At 40.4% G+C, this 23,127-nt stretch overlaps 1 protein-coding gene across 1 annotated transcript in view; it reads left to right on the top strand.

Moving 5' to 3' along the window:
* Positions 1-4,256: 4,256 nt before the first annotated feature.
* The window catches only part of pabpc1b (poly A binding protein, cytoplasmic 1 b), a 31,321-nt gene continuing 12,450 nt past the window's right edge, over positions 4,257-23,127 (top strand). Inside the window, 7 exon segments of the mRNA XM_030147205.1 lie at positions 4,257-4,780; positions 4,783-4,818; positions 4,821-4,945; positions 17,399-17,593; positions 19,196-19,311; positions 19,487-19,626; positions 19,761-19,855. Of these exon segments, the coding sequence (XP_030003065.1) occupies positions 4,756-4,780; positions 4,783-4,818; positions 4,821-4,945; positions 17,399-17,593; positions 19,196-19,311; positions 19,487-19,626; positions 19,761-19,855 (732 nt within the window). The 5' untranslated portion in view covers positions 4,257-4,755.

Here is a 23,127-nt window from a genome sequence, read left to right as displayed (position 1 = left end):
AGTTTTTTGGCATTAAAATACATGAATTGCGCATTTTTGTTGACACAAATCCAGAGACAAGTAAAAAATTAGATATTCAGAATAAGAATGTGCTGTGGATGGAAAATACAGGTACATCTAAAAAAATTAGAATGTCATGAAGTTCAATATTTTTTGTCACTCATTTCTGAAAGTGAAACCCATATTATATACACTCATTAGACATAGAGTGAAATATCTCAAGCCTTATTTCTTTACAGTTTGATGTTTATGGCTTACAGATAATGAAAACCCAAAGTCTGTCTCAGAAAATTAGAATTACAATTACATAAAAATTAATTTAAAAAAGGATATTTTAAACATAAATGTCAGGTTTCTGAAAAGTCTGTTCATTTCTATGAACTCAGTCCTTGGTTGTTCCTCCTTTGACATGAATTCATGCATCAGAGTGTGTTGTCATGGAGGTGCTCAGCCTGTGGACCTGCTCAGGTGGAATGGAAGCCCAGGTTGGTTTGATGGTGTCCTTCAGCTCATCTGTCATTGGTGGATCTGCTGTCTCTGATCTGCCTCTGGACATCCTCCACAGATTCTCTATGGGGGTTCAGGTCAGGTCAGTTTGTCTGCTCCATCAGGTACAGTAACACCATGGTCATTGAACCAGCTTTTGGTTCCTTTGGCAGTGTGGGTCCTACTGGAAAATGACATCAGCATCAGCATAAAGTTTGTCAGCAGAAGGAAGCAGGAAGTCTTCTAAAATGTCCTGGTAGATGGGGGTGTGGACTGTGGACTTCAGAAAACACACTGGACCAACACCAGTGGAAAACACACTGGACCAACACCAGCTAAAAAGACACTGGACCAACACCAGCGGAAAACACACCAGACCAACACCAGCTGAAAACACACCGGACCAACACCAGCTGAAAACACACCGGACCAACACCAGCGGAAAACACACCGGACCAACACCAGCTGAAAACACACCGGACCAACACCAGCGGAAAACACACCGGACCAACACCAGCTGAAAACACCACCGGACCAACACCAGCGGAAAACACACCGACCAACACCAGCGGAAACACACACCGGACCAACACCAGCGGAAAACACACCGGACCAACACCAGCTGAAAACACACCGGACAACACCATCTGAAACACACCGGACCACACCAGCTGAAAAACACACCGGACCAACACCAGCGAAAACACACCGGACCAACACCAGCGGAAAACACACAATACTACCACAATACTACTATATAAAAGTGCACACATACTGGGGGGTGAAGAGCCGCAGCACTAGTGTGCGCCGCCATCTTTGCATTTCTTCACATCTCAGCAATAAACAGACTTTTCAGAAGCCTGACATTTCTGTTTCAAATATGATTTTTTAATTGATTTTATGCAATATTCTAATTTTCTGAGACACTGAATTTGGGTTTTCATTATCTGTAAGCCATAATCATCAAAATTTCCACAAATAAGGCTTGAATATTTCACAGTATGTCTAATGAGTCTATATAATATAACAGGTTTCACTTTCTGAAATGAGTGACAAAATATTGAACTTTTCATGATACTCTAATTTTTTTTAGATGTACCTGTAGATCTTTGTTCTTTCAAAATCTTCGTTTAGTTTTTATGATGTCCTTTGTACTGGACACATCTTGTTTGATCTCAGATTATGACTTGGATGTGATATATATTGATAAAATGTTAATCTATACATTTTCATGCAGACTGCTATTTTTTAAAATTAAATTGTACTTAAATGTTTTAATTTGCGTAGAATGGTAAAATGCCATCTTAATCTTTTCAGTGGGATTTGAAAGGATTAAAATGAGTTTGTTCTGAAATGAGACAAATATGCAAATATGAGGCTGAAGACCCTATTGTTGAAAAAACACTATCCCTTCATGAATCGACTGTCTACAAGAAGAGCATGCACTCTGCCACACCTGACATGTGTGAGCTCACAGAAACATCTTCTTGATAGTATTGTACCATTCACATACATTACTTGAATTGGATTTGATGAAGAGGTCTCAAACTCATGTCCCTCATAAAGGACAGGAATGAACTCCCAGGTCTTAGGAGGATTTTTTTTTTTTTTTTTTTTTTGAAGAATTACTGTTTACTGTGTATTATTTACTGTTTCATCTCTCATGACAACATCTGCATTTTTCTTTCTGTCATGAAGTTCACAAAACCAGTGTTCAGTTCTGACAAATTTAGAAACTGAAGAAAAATGTTAAAGAAATGTAATGAACCTCAGGGGTTTTTTTTCCTTCATGATGTTCAATTCAAGCTCATTAATTTCATAATTGTTCTGATTACTTGAAGTGAATATGAAAATAACCGCCACAGAAACCAAACAGAAATGGTTGCTGTTTAATTTTCTTTACTCCAGTCCGCTTCAGTTCTTGGATAGTGGAGTTGTCAGAGAGGCACTGTCCTTAGAGACCGCTATTTTGTCATGTATGATATAAATTGTCATATTTGGTAGCTGGTTAGACTGCTGTCTTTTACTTTGAGGCTAAAACTGTTTTTCACTTTCAACACTGCCCTCTGCAGACAGACACATGACAACACGTCAAAGCAACTGGAACTGGACAGGAGTCCTCCACTAAAATAACAAGAGGTCCGAACAACAACAAATGCACACTGATGCTTTTTGGCAGATTAAAGTAGTGAGAAATTTGAGAATTTTCCATTTTATTTATTTATTTGCTTTATTAGTTTATTTAACAGGGATATTGTACATTAATTGACATTGCTGTAAATACGCCAGAGTTATTCCAGAGGCTGTTTTTTCATTTGTAGTCCACAGACAGACAGACTATATGGACAAAAGTATTGGGACCCCCTTGAATCCAGGTGTTTCTTTTCTAACTGGGCTACAAAAAACTAATGACTTTATGTCATAATATTGTTTTATATTGTGATAAATATCATTGCGTGCCTCGATTACTTTTGTTTAAATGATCTTTGCTTCCAAAATGCCTCAGTTTCTCTCACATTGATTTTTTATTTATTTTTTATCATGACCTGATTTGTAAACGTTCTCTCTCTAAAGTTCTTCACAGCTCACGAAATACTGATGTTTATATCTCAAATCAGCCTGACCAAGACATCTTGCGAGCTGTAGCCATGATGTGTCACAATATTTTGTCCATAAGTCTAGAAACATCAATATCAAGAGTAGTTGTATGTTAATGCGTTATTTTGTACTTTTTTTTTTTTTTTTTTAACTGAACTTGTGAAAAACTACAAACTCTCAACGAGGATAATAATATAGTAATACAAATGAACATAATAAAATAAGTACAAAATCAGGGGATATGTAGGGCAAGAGGCAAAAAATACATTCAAATACAATACAGTGCAAATCATTAGGCATTTTAAATTAACGTACAGGAGCAGAGATGCAACAGAGAAGACTTTTTAAATTAAAATAAGTAATGAGCAATGTTCTGGCTTATTTTCGTGTTATTTTGTACTTCTTTTTTTCCCCCAACTTTATTGAACATATTTGAGTATACAATACATACATTTGAACAAACAAACACAAATGTCAAAAGGAAAAAGCATTTGAACAAATAAATTTAAGAAAATAATGCATTGATTTAAAGACACAAAGCAGAATAGACAAATAATAGTATAAAATAATAAATAAGAATACAAAACCAAAAATAAATAAATAAAATAACACATCTAACAAAATTAATAAATAAATGCAACAGTCATTCTATTTAAAGACGTGTTTATAAATAGCCGGATGCTAGAAACTCTTTTTGTTATAGATATTCTAAATATGTTATTTCGTACTTGAAACTGTTCAGTACCCTACCGTTTGTTTTGTTTTGTTTGTTTGTTTTTTCAGTACCCTACCGTTTTTTTTGTTGTTGTTGTTGTTTTTTCAGTACCCTACCGTTTTTTTTGTTGTTTTTTTTTTTTTCTCAGTATCCTACGTTTGTTTTTTGTTTTGTTTTGTTTTCAGTATCCTACCGTTTGTTTGTTTGTTTGTTTTTTTCAGTATCCTACGTTTGTTTTTTTGTTTTTTTTTTCAGTATCCTACGTTTGTTTTTTTTTGTTTTTTTCAGTATCCTACCGTTGACACTGTCAGCCCTTTGACAGGATTTCATCATCATGCGTAAAGTTATCCACGCCCGTTTGTTGCCTTTTTCAACTATGCCAAAGATAATTGGTCGGTTTTGATGACGCGTCATAGGTCATATATTTCTCAACTTCCTGGAGCTCCGCCCCCTCCACCCCGGCTCTTAGTGCTGTGTGAGTGCGCGTGTGCTCTGAGCTCGCTCGGCACACATTCTATAAAAAAAATAAAAATACAAAAAAATCTCAAAACATAAAAAAAACTAAAAAATCATTTTTTCCCCATTTTGTACAATCGGTTGAAGCTGGAGTAGACACCCGAGGACTGAACGGTAACGTACCAGAAGCGGCTTCCTAACGACAACATTTAGTCGACGTGTTGGTGTTTGAGCAGAGGCAGTCCACCACAGTAGCTCCAACTGTCACCTGCCAACACCACTGTCAACTACAGCTGGACTCTACATACTGTCATTTTAGCGCAGCAGTGTTTTAGTTTGGACTTCAGACACAGTGTCAGTGCTAAGGCAGCGGCTGGAGCCGGCTCCCGTCCGCAGCAGCAGCCTCCTGCCCCGGACACGCGCACAGTACCACACAAGTTCTTTTTGTCTGTTGACAAAAACAAGCTTCGTCTGATTACTTTGCAAAAAAGCCAAGGACCATGAACCCCAGCGCCCCCAGTTACCCATGGCCTCCCTGTACGTGGGGGATCTGCATCAGGATGTGACGAGGCCATGCTGTACGAGAAATTCAGCCCAGCCGGAGCCATCCTGTCCATCCGGGTGTGTAGGGACATGATCACCAGGAGGTCCCTGGGATATGCCTATGTCAACTTCCAACAGCCGGCGGACGTAAGTGTCCTGGAAGTATGTGTGTGTGTGTGTGTGTGGTGTGTGTGTGTGTTGTTCCAGTGACAGACAGGAGCTAGCCTCCACAGACTACACGTGACTGCAGCCGACATGTTGTGGATGAAGTGTCCACAGATGAACCTCCTCCCTTCCCTGCCCCCCCCACTCCACCCCCCACCCCCCACTCATGTTGCAGTGGACTGTTAGCTGTCCAGTCCATTCTCAGTGCCAGGTTTATTTACCTCTGTCACATCAGGACAACACCCCAGCTGTCCAGCTTCTCCATCTGTACACAGGCTCTTCATTCAGTCTGGTTCATCCATGTTCATGGTGGCACTTTGTTATGGTCCAGGGTTTAGAAACCCCTTATAGCACAGGTGTCAAACGTGCGGCCCGGGGCCCAAATCTGACCCTCCAAAGGTTCCATTCCGGCCCACGGGATGAAAGTGCAAAAATTTACCTGAACAGTCCAGGTCGTCAAAAATCCTTTGGTTCAGGTTCCACATACAGACCAATGTGATCTACAGTAAAATAACAACACAATAACCCAGAAATAATGACAACTACACATTTTCTTTGTGAAAAATTATGTGGAAAAAATTTAAGTGAAAAAAAATAACATTACACTGTGAAAATATTTACATTTACAAAACTATTCTTTCACAATGAAATACAAATAAATACGTAAATAAAACAAAGATGAACAACCCCAAATGTGCAATTTGAACAATATTCTGCCTGTTCCTAAATGTTTGGTGCATTTATAGATCCACTGTGATCTGGAGTTGTGTTAATAATAAGAAATGGAATATTGTAGAAATTGTTCAAATTTTAGTTCCAAATTCAAAATTTTAACAATATTCTGCCTTTTAGCAAATGTTTATGTAACATTGTGTGTAATCTACATGTATAAATAATAAGTTGAGGCATAATATTGTTAAAATTGCACTAATTTTTCAAATGAAATTTCTGTTTTTTCAGGTTTTTCACATCTTTTTTGTAAAATGTAAATATTTTCTTAATTTAATTGGGGGTTTTTTGTACTAAAACAAAAAGAAAAACTTGGATTTATCATTATTTATAGTTTATTAAGTCATTATTTTACTGGTTTGGCCTGCTTGAGCTCAAATTGGGCTGAATATGGCCCTTGAACCAAAATGAGTTTGACAGCCCTGCCTTATAACACCCAAGCAATACAGTACACCACTTAAGACACATGAATGTAAAATCAAAGTAGGGAGCATCATCAATTCTTTGCTATAGCAAGTTTGATTTTAATCTGCTCAAATATTATGCATTTAATTTCTGCTGTACCTTTTCCAACTTTTTGTACTTGATGGTTAGGAATTAATTCCCTTATACATTCGCCCTAAAAGAAATAGTTTAACCCAGACAGCATCTAATTGCTTTGAAAAGCAAGGGAAACCCTCTGCATGTCTACATCTCCAAAGTGAATGTGTCACTCTTTGATACTGCAGTAATCTATATATCTGTCCACACCAAATTCTTCTGTTGTCCATTGATAAGAATATTCTCTGGGTTGTCATGGGTGTGTGTCTGTGGTTTCTATACAGATACAATCTGTTGAGAGCTTTTTCTCTAGTATCACTTTAGTATGGATCCGGTCGGTGGTGGCTAACATGGATCAAACCATTGATAATACTGTATCACACTGACAATAGTATATCACGGTGTCATTAATACATAGGAATGCACTGATGGTGAAACTCTCTGCCCGCTCTCTGCCATATTTTAGCATAACTGGTTGCTGCAGATGCTAATGTGTTGTTGTATTATTGTGATTATGACCCGTTTTGCACCAGGGAAACAAGTAATCTTTATTGTATAAAAATATCTGGACTGTTTAGAACTGTTTAGCACCTGCCTCTCCTGACCCTCAGCCCCCTGGTGGTATGGGCGCGGTCTTTGGTGAGGGCAGTGGGAGGTAGCTGGCTCGAAGGCATCCATCCCTATCTCTTGTATAAGAAAAATTACGAATTAGAAATAGTCACTCCACAGTGGACAGACTGTCTCCTAAATGGTCTGAGAGTGGTCCAACTGTGGAGTAGACTATGGCTATATTCAAAAAAAAAAAAAAAAAACAGGGGGTAAGAGGAACACCCTTTGACTGGCCATGGTTGGTCTGGTCCTTGGGCTGTGGTTGTGCTGCTGGGGGTTGTGTGTGTGTGTGTGTGTGTGTGTGTGTGTGTGTAGGGGGGGTTGATGGTGTCCTCCCCTCCTTGGGCTCTGTGTGCTGCCCCCCCCCATAGCCATATTAATTTAAATTGATTCATATAAACTCAAAACAGATAATACTGATACAAATACATTGTTACAATATTAATTATTTAACCCGTTGTATTGTGACTGCCTCCACCGCTACCTCTGCCACAAGAATACTAGCAATTAGGCTACTGGTATTATTATTATGTATTTTTGTATTATTACAACAATTATTATGTTCCCCCTCACTCCCCCCCTCTCTCTTTCTCACTTTCATTCACTCCCCCCCTTCCCCTTTTCCCTATTGCCCCTAACCAAGCTATAGTGTTTAGTTGTTATTTATATTCATGATCTTTTTCATTGTAATATGACGTTGTCGTTGTTGTTTGTCAATACTCTGTCATTGTTGTTGTTTTTGGTTTGTTTGTTTGTTTGTTTATTTGTTTGAGTTTCTCTTTGTTTATGTGTTGTTGTTTTTCTGTCCACATTGTCTTGTTAACTATCACTATTAATAATAAAAACAAAATATCTGGACTGTTTAGAACATCTTTCAGTCCTTTGTCATAGCATTTTTAATGAGCACAGAGCTCAGTTCTGCAGACTTTTGAAACAGCCTGTGAGTTCTGTCACAGCAGAGAAATTTCAGCTCCTGTAATCAGTGAAGTGACATCTTATTAATTTAAGTTTTTGGGAAATCTGAGAGACAGAAAAGTGGAATTGATGAAAGGAATAAGTGTAATGAAAACAGATATAAAGTTAAAAAAAATAAATAAAAAGCTTAACTTGCTTTATTGTCCCTATAGGAAAATTCAGACTCAGCATTTTACCCATCCTACAACACATACATGTACATAGTACACACAATTAGGAGCAGTGAGCTAACACTGAAGGAGCTCAGGGAATATAGTGAATTATATAATGAATAGGAGTAAGATATAGAGAATTACTGTCTGTATGTGTGGTAATTTAGACTGTAGTGTTCACTGAACTATTACAGAAACCATCTAAATGGCCTCTGATGGAATGACACCAGGTATGTAGAGCTGCAGAGATGAGGGCTTTACAAACCATTGAAATGTTTGTTGTATGAAACACTACCTAACTTGAATAGAATATGTTGTGATGCAAAATCAAACTGTTGCATGATAACTTTAAGAGAAAAAAACTGTAACAGAAATGCCTGTGTTGGTTATCTGGGGAGATGATTACTTGCCAGTGTAATGTTGACACCTCCATGTGGTCCATTTTAAGAATGCAGACACTACCACTGTGCATCTGCTGTTCATCTGTCCAGAAGCAGCAAATAGAAACTCTATACCTGGATCAAATCAAATGTAGCCTTCCTTCTTCATAACAAAAGCTTGCACTGAAGCCCTTAGCTAGAGGACAGACCTGAAAAGCCTCTTTTCTGAGAAGTGTGAGTTTCCTTCCATCCTAGGGAGCCCACTTTTAACACACTGTCGTAGGCTGAGAACACACAGCTGACATGTGCCCACAGCAGAAAACATTATGGCTCAACAATTGCGTCCTGGCCTGTGCCATTCAGCTGGACCAGCTACATGCTACTGAGCAGACAGAGCTCTCATCCAGGGAGGGAAGACCCTTGGCGGCGGGCTTTGAGTTTACATCAACGATGGCTGGTGGAGTTTATGGTTATCAGGTCCCGGCTGTTCTATCTACCTGAAGGAGTTTACGTCTATAGGCCCACGGCTTGTTGCTGTATACATCCCTTCCAGCTCCAGAAACAACACAAGTGAGACAGAACTGTACCAACACATCAGTGAGCAGCAGACAGCCCCCCCCCCCCCCCCCCCCCCCCCCCCCCACATGCTTTTCTCTGTCTGGCTGGGGATTCCAACCATGCAGACTCAAGGAGTGTTTTTTCCTCAAATATACCAACACATTAACTTTCTTACGTGGGGAAACAACATAGAGAGTCTGGTCTGGACCAGCTCTAAATATAAAGTGTCATGAGATAACTTTTCTTATGATTTGGTGCTATATAAATAAAATTTGATTGGATTTGAAAATCATTCAACCACAATTCTCCTGAATCAAAGCTTTGTTTCCTTTATTTCTTTGCTGTTAAAACATTGCTTCCACTGTTGTGTTTCACACGAACGCTTATTGTGATGCACAAAGAAGCTTCCATTCAGGAAAACTGCGATAGAATATCTCCCTTCAATCAATTCGAGTCGATTAATCGAATTATGAATTTTTGCATTTGCTTCAAGCACCTAATCGATTAAGAGGTTGCAGCTCTAATTTGAAATACCGTACTTTCCAAACTATAAACTGCACCTGACTGTAAGCTGCACTCACCCCGTCTCCAACACCTCACCATCACTTCATTGATGCCAAGCTTACGTGCAGCAGCTCTATTTCCTTCGTCATCAGCCGGATCCATTGTTAGCCCTGAAGACATAAATTAGCCGCATCATTTTAGAGCCGCGGGTTCACAGTGTGTGGAAAAAAGTAGCGGCTTATAGACTGGAAATTACAATACTTTGGACCATGTCTTCACCACAGCTTCTTTGCTCACTTTAAGGCACACAACAGCACTCATGCACACAAGACCCCACCCCTCCTGGCGACCAGGTGATGACACTGTCCCCAACGACCGTGAGGAGGTCCCTTGGCAGGATCGATGCACGCAAAGCTCCAGGTCCGGACCACATCCCTGGTTGTGTTTAGAGAGACTGTGCAGAGGAACTCACAGATGTCATCACAAACATCTGTAACATCCAGTCAGGCTGTTGTTCCCATACGCTTCAAAGACACCACCATCATTCTGGTCCTGAAGAAGACCAACGACTACTGTCCAGTCACACTTACCCCATCATCATGAAGTGCTTCAAACGCCTAGTCATGCAGCACATCAAGTCTGTCATCCCTCCCTCCCTCCCTGGACCGCATATCGGTCCAATCAATGATGCCCTTTTCACTGCCCTCCACTCAGCTCTCACAACTGGACATAAAGGATACTTATGGGCCAGATCAAGTGGTGACACAGGGACACATTTCATGTTCATGTGTTGAAAACTAAATAACTTTTCTCCATGTTTAATACATGTGTGAATAAGTCTCAGTAAGTACTTTCATATGACACATGTCACAGTTTACAGAAATTACTTTTTGGGGTAAAAATACTTCAGTTACTGCTGCATGGCATAGGACTCAAAATGAACATCATTTTTTTTCACTTTAAGCAAATGTACAAAACATTGTGTTCTCATAAGGAATTGATACTAAAGGAAAGATAGAGTTTTAGCTATGATGTTAAACTACAGTTGTGATCAGTATTGGATAAAAATGTTTAAATAAGTTTTCATGAACACAAATATGTTGTGACACGGAGACAGCAGTTTGTCGCTTTGTTCAGTAGTCAGAATAAAAGACTTTACTGGAACTAAAACACTACAAATATGGTCATAATGCGTTCATTGTTTTTGTAAATTGACTGTAAAATCTGTCCAATCTGAGATACCTGGGAGACACTGCTGTGTTAAAAACTGGCACAGCAAACATAGAGGCCTGGAGGTACATTATTTTGGGTTTCCGACTAGTTTAATTTACAATTTACAATTTACAATTCCCACACACTAACCCAGCCAACACACTAACCAGACCATCACTGAACTAGAACTGAACCCCAGCCACCGCACACATACATGGAACAAGAATGTAGGGAGGAAACATTAAAAACATAAATGATGCTGTCTATTGACTATGAAACAATGATGAGAGCATTTCATCATTACTACCCCCTGGATTACAGCATGTAAACATTACACTATCCATGGGCTTACCTTTGACAGTACTACAGAGTTTTCACAGTCATTGGGCTTGTAGATCACCAAACCTTGAACCCAGCCACAGCAAAACTGTTCATGGCTGTCAAGGGACTTCAGGCTTTTGAATTCTTACATTGTGTAGTAATTTATGCCAAAAACGAGATAGGTAACTAACTGCATGTTAGTTAGTTAGTAATTTATTTGTCTATTTAACAGAACATAATATTTACATACATACAATTTGGAATTCTATATTAAACATGGGTGAAAAGGTGTAGGCTGAAGCAACAGCTTCTTTATGCTTACCCTATTCACAAGAAGGAAAGTTGCAGAAACAAAACTAGAAAAGCACTCAGAGAGCGCAGACCTCCGCCAAGGCAGATCAGCCCCCCCCAGTCACCACCAAAATCTTTTCATTTGTTCCTTGTGTCTTAACATTTCCTGAAAATTTCATGAAAATCTGTCCATAACTTTTCAGTTATGTTGCTAACTAACCAACAAACAAACAAACCCTGGCAAAAACATCACCTCCTTGGCGGAGGTAATAAGATAATAAGATGGCACCATTTTAAACAATAATATAAATAAAACAAATAATATAATCTAAGCAAAATCTTTGATTTATACTGATAATTGGCTTACTTTATCTTAATATTTTTATATTTATTGAATACCTTCGTTTTAAACCCAGTCAATGATTAAAAACCAATTGAAATGACGGGCAGGTTGTGACTGAGTTTTCTTACACCTATAGTCTACATGGCTGGCACTACTTTCACCTGAACCAAACTGTTGGCAGTCTCAGAATTTGCAAATGTCCCCATCACGGCCGCCTTAATCCACGAGGCTTACCTGGGCTGAAGCCCAGGGGCCCACCAAGTTCAGGCGCCTATCATTTTTGGGACAGGAAGAAAGACCAGTGTCTAATACAGAGGAGTCAGACCGGTGCAGCTCCTTCAACTCCAGTCATTCTGTGCACTATGGCGTGTCAGTGCGTTATGGCGTGTCAGTGCACTATGGCGTGTCAGTGCGTTATGGCGTGTCAGTGCACTATGGCGTGTCAGTGCACTATGGCGTGTCAGTGCGTTATGGCGTGTCAGTGCACTATGGCGTGTCAGTGCACTATGGCGTGTCAGTGCGTTATGGCGTGTCAGTGCGTTATGGCGTGTCAGTGCGTTACGGCGTGTCAGTGCGTTACGGCGTGTCAGTGCGTTATGGCGTGTCAGTGCGTTATGGCGTGTCATTGCGCTCTGAGCCCAGTGACAGCTCAGGGTTTGAGCCGTTCATCACCACTGTGTGTTTGTCTTTGGCTGACGGGGTGAGCGTGGACATAAAGGTATGGGGGGACACTGGGGTTCATTATTCATTCATTGTTCAGTCAGAGTTGCCTTTTTCGTCAGACTCTGAGGCTGGTGATTTTGTGGTTCTGCAGGGAATGGATCTTGGCTTTGTTCCTGTGCCTGACATAACGTAGTCTTAGACTGTGACCTGGTTTGAGGTGTGTTCCAGTTGGTGTTGGCCCTGCTGTACCTTTAGAGGGAGTGCAGTTTGGTCTACTGGCCCCCCACCGCCTGTTGTTGTAGTGAACTACCTACCACCTAGTGTCCTACCACAGTTCTGTTGACCTCAGCCTGTGCAGTGGTGTGTGCACAGAGTAAGATTATGACTGATCCTGTCACAATAGCTAATGTTGATAAGGTATGGATTGATCTGGTTTAACTGTGTGCTCTGTGTCCATCTGTGTCTACAGACCAGTGGATTAAAGCAGAAATCGGACACATCTCTGTCTGCACTGTGGGACCGGGTGGTGCCACATGACCAAATTAGTGATAGGGGTTATTTTGTTCATGATGAGTTGTTAATTGGTCTGTGGATGTGAAGGTGATTTGGTGTGTGAAGTTGTATGCCAGGTTGTGGTTCCTGCTGATTTTAGAGCTGAAGTGTTGAAAAAGCCACATGGACATTTAAGGGTGAGTAAAACCTATCTACATGTCCTTAAACACTTGAATTAAAGATGAATGTTCAACTGTTCAACCTGTAATAGGGCCTGCTGTTAACTTAAAAAAGAATTAGACCTGTTGAGTGCTTGTTTTTTCATGACTACAAAACAAAACATCCCCCCCTCTGTTTTTTTGACAAATCGCACCCTGTGTGGGCTACTCCTCTAAAACCATACCTCTACATTTTTTTCCAAGATTATGCAATGGTCTATAGCAGGGGTCAGCAACCCTGGTCCTGGAGAGCCACTATCCTGGATGTTTTAGCTGTATCCGTCTTCCAACACACCTGATTCAAATGATAAGCCTATCATCAAGTCCTGCAGAAGACTGATGACTGTCAGGTGTGTTGGAAGAGGGAAACATCTATAACATGCAGGACAGTGGCTCTTGAGGACCAGGGGTGCTGACCCCTGGTCTATAATGTCAAAGGCCTTCTTGAGACCAATAAAGACCCCCACAGTGGATTCCCCATTGTCTATGCCGGTTGAAATAGCTTCCACTAGTTCTATTACTGCCATCAAGGTGGCTCTATTGGTTCTGAAACCGTACTGGTGTTTACTCAGTATAGTTATGATGTTTGTTTATGAAGTTATCAAGTCTTGCAACAAATAATTTTGCTGATATTTTACAGAATTGTGAGAGCAGAGAGATGGGTCTGTAGTTGGTAAATTGATGCTTGTCGTCATTTTTGTAAATAGGGATGACTTTTGCCGTTTTCATCTTGGTGGCAAAAATACCTGTTAAGAATGCTTAATATCGCATTTTCACTATTTATAAAAACTGAGTGCGGATTTTGTTTGATGATTTGTTCATCCAGGCCTTCCTTGTCTCCCAGTTCTACAATTTCATTTGCAAGACTTGGTCCTACCCTTATGAAGAAATTATTAAATTCATTTGCAATTGTTTTAGTATCTTTTCATATAGGTACAGGGTGGTAGAGAATCAAGATCCGTGCACCAGTTGGATGCTGGTGAACACTGGTAGCTCATAGGGGTCTCCATCCTTCATATCTCTGATCTTCTCCAGTTACCTTTGCTTAGCAGTTGTGTTGAGCTTCTCTTGAAAGGGACCCCTTGCTTTTGCCGCTGCCTTATCCATTTTTTTCTCTTAAATCTTGACATATGGCTCTTTGCTGAAAGTCTGTACTATGCTGTTGCCCATAGCAAGCAATAGCTTGTAAGTTCAAAATGGCACAGCCTTCTAGTTATGTCACGTGATGCGTGTATGTTCTCATTCCAAATACAAGCAAGAAAAAATATTATTATTAAAGTTTATTGTGCCTTTCCATATTTTTGTCCTTTTTAGGTACGTAATCAGTTTTACCTTTGTTTGTACATGTGATTCTGAAATTTTGTAAACAGTTTCGTAAAATAGACTTCTTAAACTAAAAATGAGCCTATTTGAGAAGTGATAGGTGAAAATTAAATTTTTGACACTGACGTTCACTTTCGCTTGATCTGGCCCCTATGTCAGAATGATGTTTATTGACTTTAGTTCAGCATTCAACACAATCATCCCTCAACAGCTCATTCATAAACTGGACCAGCTGGGGATGCAATTTCTCGATGTCAAACTGGCTGTTGGACTTCCTGAAAGGTAGACCACAAGCGGTATGGGTTGGCAGCAGCACATCCAGCACCGTCACGGTGAACACAGGGGCCCTTCAAGGATGTGTGCTAACTCCCCTCCTCTAAACTCTGCTGACCCACAACTGGATACTGAGACACAGCTCAAGTTTGCAGACGACACAACCTTGGTGGGTCTAATCTGCAATGGCAACGAGACAAACTACACGAGTGAGGTGAGCCACCTGGCCATGTGGTGTGCAGACAACTATCTCTCTCTTAACGTGGATAAGACAAACTAGATTGTTGTGGGCTTCAGGAGAGCGCACACCCAGCACGCTGCTCTGACCATCGATTGTTCTGCTGAGGGTGAGCAGCACCAAGTTCCTGGGTGTGCATGTCAGAGGACCTGTCCTGGACTAACAACACCGCATCACTGGACAAGAAGGCTCAACAACGTCTGAGAAAAGTCCGAGCCCCAGCCCCCATCATGTGCACCTTCTACAGAGGCACCATTGACAGTGTTGTGACCAACTGTGTCACTAGCCCCTTTTACATAGCACTTCTGTTCTGGGAATATTTCACGTTTATTCCAGAAGGATGTCTGTGTAAATAAAATGGTGGATCATTTGGTCCCACCTCTGTCATGGCTCTGTAACGCCTCTGGAGGTAGTAATAGAGCCATGATAAACGGGGAATCATGATCCGGAACGCTTTGTAAAAGGAACACCACTCATTCCACAACCAAGGTGTGATGTTTTGATGATGTATTGTGTGTGCAACCCCCATGCCAGGGGGATTTAAAAATGAGCACTGTGCACAGTAAACAAACATATCAGTGTGACCAGAAAGATGTCGAACTGGGGAGACGCCAAGATCTGTGAGCTGTTGTCACTTCAGGCGAAGGACTCTATCAATGGTAACATTTGTGGAACAGTGAAAGACTGGCCGACTCTGGAGAGGTTAGCAATACTGCTATGCTCGAGGTATTTCCGACGCGTGAGTTATACATGACAATGTACATTGCACTGCATCACCACCCCTTTGATTCTGGAATGCAGGTCTGCTGTGTAAAAGGTTGGTCAGTCGGTCACCATGACGGACTGACCACCCGTCCATCCGTTACGGTGACAGACTGCAGTCAGGTCAAGACCCCAGTGTGGTCGGTGGGCTTGGAGGTCTGCCTCCCTCAGGCAGTTTCAGACAGTCTGAGATGACATCTGCCTGTTGATCAGTCCCATGTTCTCGTCAGCTGTCCTAGTGGCTGGTTGGAGGTGATCATGGAAGTGCTGGAGCCACATGTGCTGATCCTGTGGCTGTGGTCACACGTGGTCATCTGCATGTGGACGGTTCACAATGCTGCCGATGTTTCTGAATCGACTTCTCAACCGGCTAATGGCATGTTGACACTGCTGTCACAGACATCCCTGCGGTCAGCATGCCAATAGTGCGTTCTCTCAATATTTGTGACATTTGTGGCATTGTGACAAAGGTGCACATTTTGGGATGGGCTTTTATTGACCCAGGTGCAAGGAGTGCCTGTGTGCTGGTCACACTGATTGACCAACTCAGTGTTCTGCTCCATGCAGCTCAGGGGTGGAATAACTCAAAGAGTGAGAATTCTCACAGAGAGTGGTTGGTCAGAATTGAGCAAAACAAATCATTCAGTACACCAATAAACACTTATTTGTGGGCATATTAGATTAGATAGAACTTAATTGATCCTTTTGGCAGAGCCCTCGGGAAAGTAAGGAATTACGGATGGGAATCGAGAACTGGTTCTTTGTGAGAACTGGATCCCAGTAGCTTGATTCCTTGGAATCATTTGCCTGCCTGCTTAACGATTCTGCTTATTGATTCTGCTTATCGATTCCACCTTCGTTGCATATGCGTGATGACATCACGCGTACGCTGCATTGTTTTGGTCAGAACGTTGCCAACATGGTGCTGAGGCAGAAACGGTCCAAACAGACCACACCAGGTCCAAACAGACCACACCAAGTCTAAACAGACCACACCAGGTCCAAACAGACCACACCAGGTCCAAACAGACCACACCAGGTCCAAACAGACCACACCAGGTCCAAACAGACCACACCAGGTCCAAACAGACCACACCAGGTCCACTGGAACACTGTCTAAGCTTCCATTTCTTCTGAAGGGTGGAATCCCTCCAATCTGCTCAAACATTTGTCCACAGCATGTGATTCATTTACAGGAATGTCACATATTTGATACGCTTCTTAGCGGCGCTTGTGAATGTAGCGGCAGAGTGAACGCCGGGCCCAATTCCGGTTCCGGTGCGGGCAACAAACGTCGTACCCCCTCAAATACAAGTTTCCGAAGGTAGGGGAAAGGAAATGAGGTGCACAACAACTGGAGATGAGCAGAGTCGAACCAGTTCCATGTAGTAGAAATGCGGCAAGAGAGGAATTAGTAAAGAGTCTGTAGTTTCACTTTCACTGTACCCCCCCCCCCCCGAAAACCGGGCCCAGCATCATCTGTTATTATTATTTGTTCATACTGTATATGTTCTATTTTCTGTGCAGAGATGGCAATATAAAAGACAGTTAATGCAAACACACCTGTTTGTACTCTTTTATTTCTTCACCCAATGAGAATCGATAAGAGAATCGATAAGTAATCGGATTGATAAGCAAAATCGATAATGGAATCGAAATCGTTAAATTTTTATCGATTCCCATCCCTATAAGGAATTGATGCATATTTCATTACAGGTCAGTTTATCTTAGCAGTTTTGGTTTGTGTGTTTAAATGTTAGTTAAGTGTAGTTTAGTGTCCTAATAGTACTGTGTATTGTTACACGTCCTAAATGTTCATCCATCTCATACCCCTGTCCCTGTTCTCCCCTTAGCTGAGCGTGCACTGGACACCATGAACTTTGATGTGATCAAGGGACGGCCTGTGCGCATCATGTGGTCCCAGCGTGACCCCTCACTGAGAAAAAGCGGCGTCGGAAACATCTTTATCAAGAATCTTGACAAGTCTATTGACAACAAGGCTCTCTACGACACTTTCTCTGCTTTTGGCAACATCTTGTCATGCAAGGTAAAAGTCTAGCAGTTCTCTCCTTGGTGATGCAGGACCAAGGCCTTCACTTAGTGCAGCATGTGTGTGTTTTGTTAAGGTCCAACACTTCTTTTCACTATGTTGATGCTAATGCACTAAGACTCAGGAGATTTTGACATGCATACATTTTTGTTTTGTCTTCAGGGTTTATTTTGTTCATATTCTCAGTTAGGGAAACATTAACTGTCAATATCAGAGACTACAGGTCTCTTCTCACCATGATTCATCTCTTCTGGCATTTTTCATCTTGGGTCTTGTTAACTAAATTGTTAAGTAACAAAAGGTAGGGTTGGAGATGTTTTCCTGGAGCATTTTTTTTTTTTACTATATTGCTTAAAATCCCCTTCACACCCCAACTGCAACCAATTAATTAAATGCTCTAACACAATAATACAAATTTTGAGTCACCTGTGGAATGGACAGGACTGAAAAAACACCATCCAGTCATTTCAACCGGCCCATTGAAATGATTGAACGGTGATTTGTCTATCAAACTCAACTGCCATTTGTCCCTCCCCCCTCTGCACGAACCCCTCTTCATGCACGAATCGCGTGTTCTCAGAGGCTTCGAGCACTTGTACAGGAAACAAAGCCAGAGCCAGACAGAGCTTGGCTAGCTAAGTTAGGTGTGTGGCGGGGGGGGAGGCGGCTTCAGAGGGAAGTCTGAAGAAAATTGGTTTGGAATTTGAATTGTGTATTTTCAAAATGTAGCTTGCTCAAACCATTTTTCCAGGATCTCCTACCTCACCTTTAAGAATTTTCATTTCATTTTGGTATTTTCATCTTGTTGCATCATTCATGACATTTTCAGCCTGTTGATTCTTTTACAATTTTCTAATCTTGTTTAACTTTAACAATATTTCTGTCTTGTGTCTTTTTATGACATTTTTGTTTTTGTCCATGTTTACTCCATTTTCATCTTGTTGCATCTTTTACAATATTTTCATCTTACATGATTAATTTAAAGCTACATGTAACCTTTTGTTTTTTTCATTTTTCTCTTTGGACCAAAAACCAGCCTTTGAACTTTAAAAATGTAATGATTTGACATTTATTACAATTACTATTGATATTACCAGACATGAATTTAAAAAAAAAAAAAAAAAAAATTCTTGGTACTATGTTTTTTTTTTTTTACATATCACCCAAACATACCGTCAGTCTCCATTTCTGAGACCAGGTTAAGAATGTCTTGTACAGAGGTTGGTGTCTACACCAAAGTCTACAAGACCTGATGTTAGTTTTTGGTGAGGATGTGAAGGAAAAAGATAACTGTATTACAGGACTGTTTTCCCTTAAAACAAATAGTGTAGATTGATACTACAAATGTGAACTTTACATTCTTTGACCAGAGAAGCAGCGGAGTCGTTTTGTTTTTTTTTTCAACAATCACACAAAGTTTGAATCTTTTTTTCTCACATGATTCACAAAATACTCACAACAGTAAGTTAATTTTACTATGAAAAATGGTGTGAAAGTTAATTGATGTTCGAGGTGTGACACAACATGCTGTATAAGTTTGGATTCTTGTTACTGCATGTTTGTATGTCTTAAGTACAGCATGTGTCTTCTTTTTTGAAGGTGGTTTGTGATGAGAATGGCTCTAAGGGCTATGGCTTTGTGCATTTTGAGACTCAGGAAGCAGCTGAGCGAGCCATTGAGAAAATGAATGGCATGCTGCTCAATGACCGAAAAGTGTAAGTGTATGTTTTAACCAGGTTGTTTTGCTAAGTACTAAAGTGTGAAATGTTTTATGCTTTGTGACTAAACTTTAAGTTATTACTGTAAAAAACATATACACAGTAACAACATATTCCTGTCCAACACGTTACTTCTTAATATTGTAGTATTCAATTGTCCTCCTCTCTGTAGATTTGTTGGTCGCTTCAAATCTCGCAAAGAACGCGAGGCTGAACTAGGTGCACGTGCCAAAGAGTTTACTAATGTCTACATCAAAAACTTTGGTGAAGACATGGATGACGAGAAACTGAGGGAACTCTTCAGTAAATATGGTCAGTCACTCTGTTTTTCAAACTGCTCATTTAAATGATGACGTATGTTCAATGTTTTAATCCATTTGCAGTAAAATATTTTGGCTCACTTTGAAGTAAGGTAATGTTTTTTTCTTTTTCCTTTGCCATTACAGGAAATGCCATGAGTATCCGTGTCATGACCGATGATGGTGGAAAGTCTCGAGGCTTCGGCTTTGTCAGCTTTGAGAGGCATGAGGATGCCCAGAAGGTAAAATTTGGGTCCAGCCCAAGTTCTTTGGACTGTTGGATGTCACTATTCCACCAGCTGAGCTCAGCTTGACTTTATTTAGCTTTGTTTGGTTAAATTTCTACTGCTGGTGTAGCACCCCCTCAGCATAGCTGTTTGTCATAGTGACTCAACGTTAACATAACACTAGATTCAGTGTGACGGCAACTATGAATGAGGCAACAATGGTGAAGGAGAAAACTTGACCCTGCAAGTAATAAATCATTTCTGAAGAAAAATTTTATTTTAAGACTATTTCAGGTGAGAATGTGCTGTAGTGGTCTACAGTCAAATCTGTGGATGATTAATCGATATGGTCTGCTCAAAAGTGTATGATGGTTTTAGAGATTGTGTGATTTTTACGTCACATTCGGAGTCTTTTTGGTTCACTTGGAACTTAAGTTAAGCTGCAACTAGCAATCACATCTAATACCACCTGGTCTCACATAAGGGAAATGCACTAAATCCTGTTTTGAGTTGAACTGATACATCCAGATAAAAGTGGAACAGGAAAAGAAGGCCTTTCCTAGATTATAGGGACTTGACTCAAAGGCAGATGCAGTGGTCTTGACCTTTGTTGAACATTTACACACACAATTAAATTATACCAATTACTATACCCACTTATTTCCAGAGGTGGGGGAGTAAAGTCACATGACAAGTCAGACTTAAGCACAGTTTTTATGACTTGAGACTTGAAGTGTACCAGTACTGGTCACGCTTATGGCATTAATTGTGCTCTGTGCATCACTTATAAGGGAGGTGCAAATTCAGTAAAAAGTCATCAGAAATGCACCACACTGGACTTTTTATTACGTGCATGGGCAGAACCTATGGGGAGCAGCCAATGCTGGTCATAAGTGACGTACCTGTCGTTGATTCTGGATAATGAAGTATGAGTAAACAAGTAGCAGTCAGTGAGCAGATTACACGTAGCCGGGGAATTTTGAAAACTGAGACTTTTTTCCTGTGTTTATGCCTATCAACGGGCATGCGCACCAAAAACAAAAGTTTCTAAAAACTCCGGCCAAAGTGGAGATTTCGGCAAATTTCTGTTTTCACATTTGTGTGTAAACAGAGGGAAACACAAAAACGGAGATTCTCAGACGGACGTTACAGTTTTCAAAGGAAATATTCTACCAAGTTCACATGTGGTGATCCAGTTTAGAGAAAGAGGATGGAGCCGATAAGTGAAGTTACAAGTATTAAATGAGAAAATTAGGAAGTTTGGTGCTAGCAAATGTTAGCATCTTAGCTAATTAGCGCCCACTACGTCTGCTTAACAGGATCTTTGTGTATTTACTTGACATAAAATAAGGCATTTGTGAGGTGTTTCCACATTGTCATACTTCATATTTTGTTTATTTTATTTGTTTATTCTTTATCTGTTCTGTCCAGTTTAGTAGAAGGTGAATGAAGTCATAATTTACGTCCATGCACAGCAGTCTACATGAACTAAAGACAAAACATGATTGAAAAACAGACTGCAGCTGTTAATGACTACAGAACTAACATGGTTCCACTCAGAGTTCGAACCTTTTTTCATTCCCTCTGTCACATCAGAAAAGCAGTTTGTGATTGTGGAAAAAAAAGTCACCGGCTCATCCTTCTGCATTGCATTGTATTGGTTACACGTCTCGGACGTGGAACCAGGAATACTACATCTCCATAGGGTCATAGCAGAAGTAAGGTTTTGTTATGATTCTTTTCAGGTTTCTCATTGGTTAATGGTACTCGATCATCCCACCACACTGCCATCCACAGCCTGTGCATGCTCTTCAGGGTATAGATAAATGGGGCTGTATAAATGCAGAGTCGTCTGAAAATGATCACGTCTGCACAAGGTTTTTTTTTTGAAACGGAGAGAGGGAAATCTCTGTTTTCAAAAATACCCAGCTATGTTTAAACATAGTCTAAGTGGAAAATACACATTTGTGCTTTTGTTTGTTCAGCTGTAAGCTTACCATTCCGCCGTGGTCCTAGAGATGCTACACAGCACTGGCCGATAATGTGTCATCTTGGACTGGTGTCTGCTGCACAGGGTCAGGTACCAGTTCATCTTAGCCCAGGTAATGGGATAATACAAGGAGATTTGGTCACTACTGGTGCTCCAACAGCCCATGAAGGAGGCAAAATGTACTGGAAAAATATTTGACATCGGGCTATAATGTAATTTACTGGACAGAACCGCTAGTATTATAGGTGATCTTTGGAGATGGCAAGCAATGAAAACTCACTACAGGCACCCTTTAACGTTACCCACACTGACTAAAAAACTTGGTTTAAACTTTGTATTCCCTTGATTCAACATGGGGTTAAGAAACATGTAGAGAGGTCACATTTGATTTTTGAAATATGATTGGGTGACTTGTGATGGTGTATGTATGTATGATGTAGATCAGGGGTCTCCAGCCTTTTCAATTCTGTGAGCTACTTTTACATAACGAAGCTGCCGGAGAGCTACTCTAATTTAGCAACATTTATTTACATAGCTAATTTTCATACATACACATATTTTGTATAATACATTTGTAACAATGTGTTCTTTATTTATTATTTTATTTTATCTTTCTTTGGTTTAACATTTACAATACTTTAAAAGTGTTAATATGAAACTATTATTTTACTTTTATGTAGAAAATCAAAAGTAGAAAACAACAAATACAAGCATTTGTATGCAGCATACCTAAATATTTTAATACTATGTCAGAAATTATGAAATGGAACAATCCTGCATATTTTTATAGAATTAATAAAAACAAATACACACATGTATGTGCATTTTTAATACTTGGAAATTTTGAAAAGGAACGTTGTCACACAGTAAAACCTCACTAGCATGTGCTGCTGTATTTCTGAAGGATCTGACCTTTTCTAAATTGACATATGCTGAAAAAACATATCAGTTAAAAACAGAACACCATTGTGCACATAAATCCACCATCCCACTGTCACTTCTACAGTCATCACACTGGAGTCAAACGCAGAGGCACCTGTTCAGGTCCGACTGCAGCTGTATGAGCGCATGTGCACATAGAACACACATCTGCAATGGGACTCCTCTTTTTTTGGAGCATTTGCCCGGGGGCGGGGTTACGTCCTGTGTCACTGATGTGTTTGATACGGGTTCTTGTGTTGGCGTGGTGTCATAATCCGGTTGAACCCTAACACGTAGAACGTAACTCCGCCCCCGAGTGAAAGACGTACAGTGAAAAGCCCCCAAAACAGGAGTCCCCATCAGCGATAGTGGACAG

This window comes from Sphaeramia orbicularis, chromosome 11 (assembly GCF_902148855.1).
Source record: "Sphaeramia orbicularis chromosome 11, fSphaOr1.1, whole genome shotgun sequence".
Taxonomy (NCBI): domain Eukaryota; kingdom Metazoa; phylum Chordata; class Actinopteri; order Kurtiformes; family Apogonidae; genus Sphaeramia; species Sphaeramia orbicularis.
The sequence above is the reverse complement of the archived record's forward strand: the minus strand, read 5'-3'. Positions and strand labels throughout refer to the sequence as shown.